This window comes from Capricornis sumatraensis, chromosome 6 (genome assembly GCF_032405125.1).
Source record: "Capricornis sumatraensis isolate serow.1 chromosome 6, serow.2, whole genome shotgun sequence".
Lineage (NCBI taxonomy): Eukaryota > Metazoa > Chordata > Mammalia > Artiodactyla > Bovidae > Capricornis > Capricornis sumatraensis.
Genome location: NC_091074.1, coordinates 73,903,643 through 73,914,695, shown reverse-complemented (window position 1 = coordinate 73,914,695; position 11,053 = coordinate 73,903,643). Strand labels below are relative to the sequence as shown.

General features: G+C 42.3%; 1 protein-coding gene across 1 annotated transcript; it reads left to right on the top strand.

Moving 5' to 3' along the window:
* The first annotated feature begins 631 nt into the window (after nucleotides 1-631).
* LOC138080749 (uncharacterized) lies at nucleotides 632-3,592 on the top strand. Its single transcript, XM_068973613.1, is given in 3 exon segments — nucleotides 632-1,141; nucleotides 1,143-3,551; nucleotides 3,554-3,592. Coding segments are annotated over 3 exon segments (2,958 nt in total).
* Nucleotides 3,593-11,053: the final 7,461 nt, after the last annotated feature.

Below are 11,053 nucleotides of genomic sequence, written 5' to 3'. Positions count from 1 at the left end.
TTTATCCTTTAATTTTTTATAAACTTATTTTTAATTGGAGGATAAATGCTTTACAATGTTGTGTTGGTTTCTGCAGTTTAACAACGTGAACTGCGGGGGACCGCCCGTAAAGGGTTAAGTCTTGGGAGCTGCTCGGCAGGTATGCAGAGCCTTAGGCATTGTTCCTAAGCTCCCTGTCCCGCCACCCTTGAAGAGTTTTTACAGCCCTTAAGGTCAGGGTGTCCTGCAACATGTCATAGAAGATAGATTACTTAGTATACTCTGTACACAATGGTAAGGGTCTAGTGATTGTATCCTGAGGTTAAAAAATAATCTTGTACATGTCTTAAGTCACGTACATTATCCTATAAATACTATAGCCTAATAAAGAAAGGCATCAGCCAATTGTGGTCTGATCCTCTCAACCCCATCTTTTGTCTCTCTCTTATTTTTCTTAGCGGGGACGCTCCGTTCTCTCCCTGTGCAGGTGCAACTCTTGCTTGTGCTGGCCGCGGCAGGTGGCGCCCAACGTGGGGCAGTTCGACAGTTTTCCTCGCCACTACTCTTATTAAGCTGAAAAGAGTGAGTATATAAGTATACAAGTGACTTAAATTAAGGAGGAGTAGTAAGGTATATAGTTGAGAGTATAAATATGGGACAGACGCATAGTCGTCAATTGTTTGCACATATGTTATCTGTAATGTTAAAACACCGGGGAATTACTATTTCCAAACCTAAATTAATCAATTTTCTTTCATTTATTGAGGAAGTTTGCCCTTGGTTCCCCAGAGAAGGCACAGTAAGTTTAGAGACGTGGAAGAAGGTAGGGGAACAAATTCGGACTCATTATACTTTACATGGCCCTGAAAAGGTTCCTGTAGAAACTTTATCCTTTTGGACACTAATTCGTGATTGCCTGGACTTTGATAATGATGAATTAAAACGTTTAGGAAATTTGTTAAAACAGGAAGAAAATCCTCTTCATGTTCCTGATTCGGAGCCCAAGTATGCTGTTCCCAAGGGAATTGAAGGTGACCCTCCGTTTTGTAACTTATCGCGTCCGCCGGATAATGATGATTCACTTTCCTCCACAGATGAGGCGGAATTAGACGAAGAGGCTGCTAAATACCATCAAGAAGATTGGGGTTTTTTGGCACAACAAAAAGGGGGCGTCAACATCTAAAGATGATTTGGTTGAATGTTTAAAAAATCTCACTGTTGCTTTACAAAACTCAGGAATCAAGCTTCCTAGTAACAACTCCAAATCTCCTTCTGCTCCGCCTCTTCCCCCTGGCTATGCTCCTTCCGTAGTTGCTGGTCTCGATCCCCCTCCGGGGCCTCCTCCTCCGCCATCTGAAAATGTGTCTCCGCTACAAAAGGCATTGAGACAAGCACAACGACTTGGTGAGGTTGTCTCCGATTTTTCTCTTGCTTTTCCTGTCTTTGAACATAATAACCAGCGTTTCTATGAAGCGCTGCCTTTCAAGCAATTGAAAGAGTTAAAGATTGCTTGCTCACAATACGGTCCTACCGCTCCATTCACTGTTGCTATGATAGAAAGTTTGGGTACTCAGAATCTACCCCCAAATGATTGGAAACAAATAGCTAGAGCTTGTCTTTCGGGGGGAGATTATTTATTATGGAAATCTGAATATGTTGAACAGTGTGCTCGTATAGCCGATGTTAATCGGCAGCAAGGTATACAAACCTATGAAATGTTGATTGGTGAAGGCGCTTTCCAGGCTACTAATACTCAACTTAATTTCTTACCTGGTGCATATGCACAAATATCAAATGCAGCCCGACAGGCATGGAAAAAACTCCCTAGCTCCAGTACTAAGACAGAAGATCTTTCAAAGGTCCGACAGGGACCTGATGAGCCTTATCAGGACTTCATGGCACGACTCTTAGATACTATAGGTAAGATAATGTCAGATGAAAAGGCTGGGATGGTATTAGCAAAACAATTGGCTTTTGAAAACGCTAACTCTGCCTGTCAAGCTGCTTTACGACCTTATAGAAAGAAGGCAGATCTGTCTGATTATATTCGTATTTGTGCTGACATTGGACCCTCCTATATGCAAGGCATTGCTATGGCAGCGACATTACAAGGAAAAAACATTAAAGAGGTACTTTTTCAGCAACAAGCCAATATCTCCTTTTATGGTCTTACTACGCAATATCCTATGTGCTTTTCTTATCAATTACAGCATCCTCACTGTATACAGGTGTCAGCTGATATATCCTATCCTCAAGTGACTATTTCTGGCATTGATGAAAAAACCGGAAAAAGATCGCACTGTGACGGAACTGGACCTCTCGACATTCCGTTTTGTGGCAAACATCTAAGCATCCGCATAGGAATAGACACTCCTTGGACTTTATGTCGAGCCCGGGTTGCGTCGGTGTACAACATCAACAATGCCAATACCACCTTTTTATGAGATTGGGCACCTGGAAGAAAACCTGATTTTCCTGAATATCGAGGACAGCATCCACCCATTCTCTCTGTAAACGCTGCTCACACATATCAAACAGAACTGTGGAAACTTTTGGCTGCTTTTTGTCATGGCAATAGTCTATATTTACAACCCAATATCAGTGGGAGTAAATATGGTAATGTAGGAGTTACGGGGTTTTTATATCCCCGAGCTTGTGTCCCTTACCCATTTATGTTGATACAAAGCCATGTGGAAATAGCATTGTCATTGAATATTTATCATTTAAATTGTTCTAATTGCATACTTACCAATTGCATAAGAGGTGTTGCAAAAGGAGAACAAGTTATAATAGTAAAACAACCTGCTTTTGTAATGTTACCAGTTGAAATAACTGAAGCTTGGTATGACGAGACTGCTTTAAAATTGCTACAACGCATTAACACGGCTCTTAACCGCACTAAAAAAAGTGTGAGCCTGATTGTTCTGGGTATAGTATCTTTAATCACCCTTATAGCAACTGCTGTTACTGCTTCTGTATCTCTGGCACAATCCATTCAAGCTGCTCATACTGTAGATTCCTTGTCATATAACGTTACTAAAGTAATGAGAACACAAGAAGATATAGATAGAAAAATAGAAGATAGATTATCAGCTTTATATGATGTGGTTAGAGTTCTAGGAGAACAAGTTCAGAGCATTAGCTTTCGCATGAAAATTCAATGTCATGCTAATTATAAATGGATTTGTGTTACAAAAAAGGCTTATAATGCATCTGACTTTCCATGGGATAAGGTGAAAAAACATCTACAAGGAATTTGGTTTAATACTAATGTTTCTCTAGACCTATTGCAATTACATAATGAAATTCTTAATATTAAAAATTCTCCTAAAGCTACTCTAAACATAGCTGATACTGTTGACAATTTTTTACAAAATTTATTTTCTAACTTCCCTAGCTTGCATTCACTGTGGCGAAGCATAATTGCTGTGGGCGCGGTTTTGATTGTTGTGCTTATCGTGATTTGTTTGGCTCCTTGTTTTATTTGTAGTATTGTTAAAAAATTCTTACACATGAAAATTCTGATACATAAAAACATGTTGCAACACCGACACCTTATGGAGCTTTTAAAAAAAAAAATAAAGAGAGGGGAGCTGCGGGGGACCGCCCGTAAAGGGTTAAGTCTTGGGAGCTGCTCGGCAGGTATGCAGAGCCTTAGGCATTGTTCCTAAGCTCCCTGTCCCGCCACCCTTGAAGAGTTTTTACAGCCCTTAAGGTCAGGGTGTCCTGCAACATGTCATAGAAGACAGATTACTTAGTATACTCTGTACACAATGGTAAGGGTCTAGTGATTGTATCCTGAGGTTAAAAAATAATCTTGTACATGTCTTAAGTCACGTACATTATCCTATAAATACTATAGCCTAATAAAGAAAGGCATCAGCCAATTGTGGTCTGATCCTCTCAACCCCATCTTTTGTCTCTCTCTTATTTTTCTTAGCGGGGACGCTCCGTTCTCTCCCTGTGCAGGTGCAACTCTTGCTTGTGCTGGCCGCGGCAGTGAACCAGCCATGAGAATATATATATTTATCCACCTCTTCTTGAACCTCCCTCCCACCCCAACTCATCCACTTCTCTAGGTTGTCAAGGAGCACCAGGTTGAACTTCCTGTGTTATATACCAACTTCTCACTAGCTAACTATTTTACATATGGTAATGCACATGTTTCAATGCATTCCTTAGCTTTTTGTACTGAGTACTTAAATGAAGCTATTTTGGAATCTTGAAACCTTCTGTAAGCTTTTACATGTCAATTAAAGTAGGCATCTCCTTCACTTTGTCCAATTTGGGATCCTGTGCTCTCTAGGATTTTCCTTAAATGAACAATCTTGTCTACCTGGAACACTCCCCACAATGACTACTATAATTCTAGATCAATATTAGTAAAAATTTGCCATCTTTCTAAATATCTATAGCCTCAAGGTCTATAGCTCTTCCATATAAAATATAAAATAAGCAGCTGTGCCAGAAGGTGACATGCTCAGTAGGATTAGGCTCCCATTTCTTTAGCTAGCCTTTGTCATCCCCAAACAAGACAAACAAACCTATGCCATAATACATCAACACTACCCGAGAGATGCTACTATGGCCTGGCCAAAATAAGGCTGGCGTGCACAATCACTAATTCTCAGAGAACCTTGTATTGGGTAAAATGATAAAACCAGCAAATCCCTAGAAATGGGGACTACAAACTGATTCCATGCAAAATGGAGACCTATAGCTGCCACCGACAGTTCTGAGCACAGAAGCTGGGCTGATACTGATTCCAAACACATGGGGAAGTAGAAACTACATCGTCAGCGGTTCCCAAATTGGGATCTAGCAAACAAAATTAGGGGCTAGGGTTTACCACTCAAAAATAGATTGGCAACAACCAAGAAATGTTACTGTGCACTGGAAATTTGATCTAATAGGTTATGGGTTTGGCCTCAGGCAGAATGATCTGCCAGCCAACCCAAACCTCCCTGAAAGGAAAGCCAATTAGATTAGGGGCACAAATGCAAAGAGAATGGAGTGCAAACCAAGAGGAGCTTACTAACAATCTCTGTGAATGGCAAGAAAAACAGTGAACTCAGAGGATGTGTGGGCACCACAGTTGTTTCTCCTTGTCTCTAAATGTCATCAGAAATTCCCTTGAGATCCCATCGCTGTCACCAGCACATTAAGAAAGAAAAATTTGTAAATTTGAAGTAAAAAGTAAATTTGAAGATTTACTTCAAATTTAAAATAAATGGACTCTAGAACTGATTCATGAAACCAGGCAGCACTTCATTTGGAAGACAGGGAGATGCTCCAAGGAGTTACACATCATGGAAGGCTTTTAAGGTAAGGAGGGCAGGACAACGGAATAAGTCATCAGCATGGGAAAAAGTGTAACTTCAGCAGAAGAAAGAAAACATTCAGGGGACAATGGCTTCTCTTTAGCTAAACTGAAGAATTTTCTATTAGCTGGGTTTGTGGCTGGCCAAAAGGGAAGTCTTCCTCCTCCAGCTGGAGTGGTGATGTGGCTGCACTTCTTGTTTGGGAATGCAAGGTTTATTTCTTCCTGTTGGGTAACTGAGGATGAATGACACGGCATGAGAGCTCCCTCTACAGACCTTCCAGACTCCAACTATAGTTACGGTTTGCTTTTCTTAATTTTCCACAGAATGTTTTGTTAGCAGGAGGATTCACAATAAGGGAGAAAAGGCCAGAAGACTCACCGTTAAGAGGGTTCAGAAATTCTTGGGTGAATCCATGGGAGGCAGGAGGTGGCTGTGGGGTCAGCTGATTTCCACACTGATCACATGGCTCCATCTGATGGCGTTGCAGCTTCCTGTTGAAACAGTTCAGTTCAATTCAGTTCAGTCACTCAGTCATGTCCAACTCTTTTAGAACCCATGGACTGCAGCACGCCAGGCCTCCCTGTCCATCACCAAATCCAGGGGTTTACTCAAACTCATGTCCATTGAGTCAGTGATGCCATCCAACCTTCTCATCCTCTGTCATCCCCTTCTCCTCTTGCCTTCAATCTCTCCCAGCATCAGGGTCTTTTCAAATGAGTCAGTTCTTCACATCAGGTGGCCAAAGTATTGGAGTTTGACCTACAATATCAATCCTCCCAAAGAACACTCAGGACTGATTTCCTTTAGGATGGACTGGTTGGATCTCCTTGCAGTCCAAGGGACTCTCAAGAGTCTTCTCCAACACCACAGTTCGAAAGCATCAATTAGTCAGCATTCAGCTTTCTATATAGTCCGATTCTCACATCCATACATGACCACTGGAAAAAATATAGCCTTGACTAGACAGACCTTTGTGGGCAAAGTAACGTCTCTGCTTTTTAATATTTTGTCTATGTTGGTCATAACTTTTCTTCCAAGGAGCAAGCATCTTTTAAATCCATGGCTGCAGTCACCATCTGCAGTGACTTTGGAGTGCAAAAAAAAATACAGTCTGCCACTGTTTTCACTGTTTCCCCATCTATTTGCCATGAAGTGATGGGATCAGATGCCATGATCTTAGTTTTCTGAAGGTTGAGATTAAGCCAACTTTTTCACTCTCCGCTTTCACTTCCATCACTTTAGTTCTTCTTTGCTTATTGCCATAAGGGTGGTGTCATCTGCATATATGAGGTTATTGATATTTCTCCCAGCAATCTTGATTCCAGCTTGTGTTTCTTCCAGCCCAGCATTTCGCATAATGTACTCTGTACGTAAGTTAAATAAGCAGGGTGACAATATACAGCCTTGACGTACTCCTTTCCCGATTTGGAACCAGTCTGTTGTTTCATGTCCAATTCGAACTGTTGCTTCCTGACCTGCATACAGATTTCTCAAGTGGTCCGGTGGTCTGGTGTTCCCATCTCTTTGAAAATTTTCCACAGTTTGTGGTGATCCACACAGTCAATAAGCAGAAATATATGTTTTTCTGGAACTCTCTTGCTTTTTTGATAATCCAATGGATGTTTGCAATTTGATCTCTGGTTCCTCTGCCTTTTCTAAAACCAGCTTGAACATCTGGAAGTTCATGGTTCACATGCTGTTGAAGCCTGGCTTGGAGAATTTTGAGCATTACTTTGCTAGCATGTGAGATGAGTGCAATTGTGCAGTAGTTTGAACATTCTTTGGTACTGCCTTTCTTTGGGATTGGAATGAAAACTGACCTTTTCCAGTCATATGGCCACTGCTGACTTTTCCAAATTTGCTGGCATATTTAGTGCAGCCCTTTCACAGCATCATCTTTAGGACTTGAAATAGCTCAACTGGAATTTCATCACCTCCACTAGCTTTGTTCGTAGTGATGCTTCCTAAGGCCCACTTGATTTCACATTCCAGGATGTCTGGCTCTAGGTGAGTGATCATGCCATCGTGATTATCTTGGTCGTGAAGATCTTTTTTGTATAGTTCTTCTGTGTATTCTTGCCACCTCTTCTTAATATCCTCTGCTTCTGTTAGGTCCCCAACATTTCTGTTCTTTATTGAGCCCATCTTTGTATGAAATGTTCCCTTGGTATCTCTAACTTTCTTGAAGAGATCTCTAGTCTTTCCCATTCTGTTGTTTTCCTCTATTTCTTTGCATTGATCACTGAGGAAGGCTTTCTTATCTCTCCTTGCTATTCTTTGGAACTCTGCATTCAAATGGCTATATCTTTCCTTTTCTCCTTTGCTTTTCGCTTCTCTTCTTTTCACAGCTATTTGTAAGGCCTCCTCAGATAGCCATTTTGATTTTTTGCATTTCTTTTTCTTTCGATGATCTTGATCTCTGTCTCCTATACAATGCCACAAACCTCCATCCATACTTCATCAGGCACTCTGTCTATCAGATCTAATCCCTTAAATCTATTTCTCACGTCCACTGTATAATCATAAGGGATTTGATTCAGGTCATACCTGAATGGTCTAGTGGTTTTCCCTGCGTTCTTCAATTTAAGTCTGAATTTAAGACTCTACACATGGCCATCACCTGATAGACAATACCGAAATCAGATTGATTATATTATTTGCAGCCAAAGATGGAGAAGCTCTATACAGTCAGCAAAAACAAAACTGGGAGTTGACTGTGGCTCAGATCATGAGATCCTTATTGCCGAATTCCTGTTGAATAGTTTTTAAAAAAATGGGTCACTTCATCCTATAAAGGAAACATGAAACTGAGATGAGCTTCCACTGCTAGAAGAATCCTAAGCCTTCAGAAAAGAATGGAGAACATGTCTAAAGGATTTGAGAATGTCAGAACTGTATTTCCTCAGAGCGGGACTCCCCAGGCTCTCCAAATCTCAGTCCTTAATGCTCTCTCTGGAGAAGGCAATGGCGATCCACTCCAGTACTCTTGCCTCGAAAATCCCATGGACAGAGGAGCCTGGTAGGCTGCAGTCCATGGGGTCGCTAAGAGTCGGACACAACTGAGAGACTTCACTTTCACTCTTCACTTTCATGCACTGGAGAAGGACATGGCAACCCACTCCAGTGTTCTTGCCTGGAGAATCCCAGGGACGGAGGAGCTTGATGGGCTGTCGTCTATGGGGTCGCACAGAGTCGGACACGACTGAAGCGAATTAGCAGCAGCAGGAGCAATGCTCTCTCTCAGGAACAAAGCCTCCCTACTACTAGGGAAATTAAATAAATAGTCTTGATCAGGCTTCAGAGACAAAGCAGATCAGGCTTCTGACCTTGCTTCTAACTTACTTGGACACAGCACTGACTTGAGTGGCTTGATTGCCTATTGTGAGTGCAAGCTGTGCAGAACCATAGGCAAGACAGGAGACAAGTCTTGAAATTGTTGAGCCTCCGGAGGGACACTGGCCAACCAAGCCCCAGGCTTAACAATATTCCAAGTTTTACATGACAAACAAATAGCATTAGTGTGAAACCTAGCTGAAATTGCTCACAGATTGATGATGGTATCAGTTTGCATCCTGGGATTATAAACTGGAATCCCAAACTGCAATATTTGAAGTCTCACTCATGAAGCAGATGCATTGCCTGGGAACTTTTCCCAACTAGGACTCCAGATATGCTGTGTCAGGGGACTTCCCAGTGCGGTTAATTCTGAATGTTGGTCAAAACCCAATTCGGTGATGTATCCTCTGCTGTTTCTATTTCTCTTCTCTTTTAACATTAGTATATTGAAAGAAAGCTAGATAATTCTCTAATAAATTTTTGTATTATTTATTTATGTATAACAAGTGGCTTATTTTGTTAAGAAATTATTTGAACCTGAGACGAAAGTGAAAACTTTCTGCAAAACACCCACCTTCATCCTTGTCAGTTCACTGATCCCCAGAGGTCCTGTGTATCCCTGAGAAGTTAGGTTTCCATGGAGCTAGACTGGTTGCAGGCCTTCCCTGGTGCCTTAAAAGAAAGAATCCACCTGCAGTGCAGATTGATCCCTGGTTCCCTGAGTTCGATCCCTGGGTGAGGAAGATCCCCTGAAGGAGGAAATGGAAGCACACTGCAGTATTCTTGCCTGGGAAATCCCATGGACTGAGGAGCCTGGCAGGCTGCAGTCCATGAGGTTGCAAAGAATCAGACATGACTGAGCACACACACACAGGTTGGTTGAGACCTAGTGATACAGCTGACCAGATTGATACTCAAGTCCCCACAGCTCCTGGGGAAGTTGGGTTCAGGGACACAAGACTTGTAGACTTTCACCACCTGGACCCAATGTGGAGTTGTCCTTGCCCATCAGCTGTGCCACAGAATAGCCAGCAACACCTGGAGCTGTCCAACTGACTCTCAGGGCCTTTTCCTGAGAGAGCACTTGGTTATCTGACCTCTTATCCAGGAAGCACCATGACTTTTGACTGCTGCCTGTTACACCAACAACACACCTCTGAAGGTTCTCCTCTGCATGCCATCTGTCCACCAGACCCACCCTTCTAGGAGCCCAGATGCCAGGACCCACCACACAAATGCTGAAGGAGTGCCCACGAGCCTAAGGTACAGACATCCCTCTATCCATCTGCATGATTTCTGCTGGGAATCCCCAACAGTGATGGGAATTCTTTGACCCACCTGATAGGAACAACGCAATGATTCAGAAAGATGAGGGTCCTTTCACACATATTGCTTATTTAACTTCTATGCAGAGTATATCATGTGAAATGCCGGGCTGGATGAAGCACAAGCCTGAATCAAGATAGCCGGGAGAAATATCAATAACTTCAGATATGCAGATGACACCACCCTTTTGGTAGAAAGCGAAGAAGAACTAAAGAGCCTCTTGATGAAAGTGAAAGAGTTGGCTAAAATTCAATGTTCAGAAAACTAAAATCATGGCATCTGGTCCCATTACTTCATAGCAAATAGATGGGGAAACAATGGAAACGGTGAGAAACTATTTATTTGGGGCCCCCAAATCACTGCAGATAGTGACTGCAGCCATGAAATTGAAAGCCGCTTGCTCCTTGGAAGAAAAGCTATGAGCAACCTAGACACCACATTAAAAAGCAGACACAATGCTTTGTCAACAGAAGCCTGTCTAGTCAAAGCTATGGTTTTTCCAGTGGTCATGTATGGATGTGAGAGTTGGACTATAAAGAAAGCTGAGCACTGAAGCACACCAGACTCCTCTGTCCATGGGATTCTCAAGGCAAGAATACTGTGCTGGGGCAGTTGCGGGAGAATCGCCATGCCCTCCTCCAGGGGATCATCCCTACCCAGAGTTAGAACTTGCTTATTTTATGTCTCCTGCATTGGCAGGTGGGTTCTTTACCACTAGCATCACCTGGGAAGCCCAGAAACTGTCATGCTAAGTGATATAAGTCAGACACAGACAAGTATTGTATGATTACACTTCTTTTGGAATCTAAAAGATAAATGAACAAGCATAACAAAACATAAACAGAGTTATAGACAAAGAGAACAAACAGGTGTTTACCAGAAGGGAGAAGACTGGGGGGAAGAAAGCAAAAGCTGAGGGAGATTGAGGTATAAAGTTCCCATGGCAAGAGTTCCGTGGTGGTATAGTGATTAAGAATCCGCCTGCCAATGCAGCAGACATGTGTTCGATTCCTGATCCAGGAAGACAACATGTGCTATGGGGCAACTAAGCCAGTGCACCTCAATTACTGAAGCCTCCATGCCCTAGA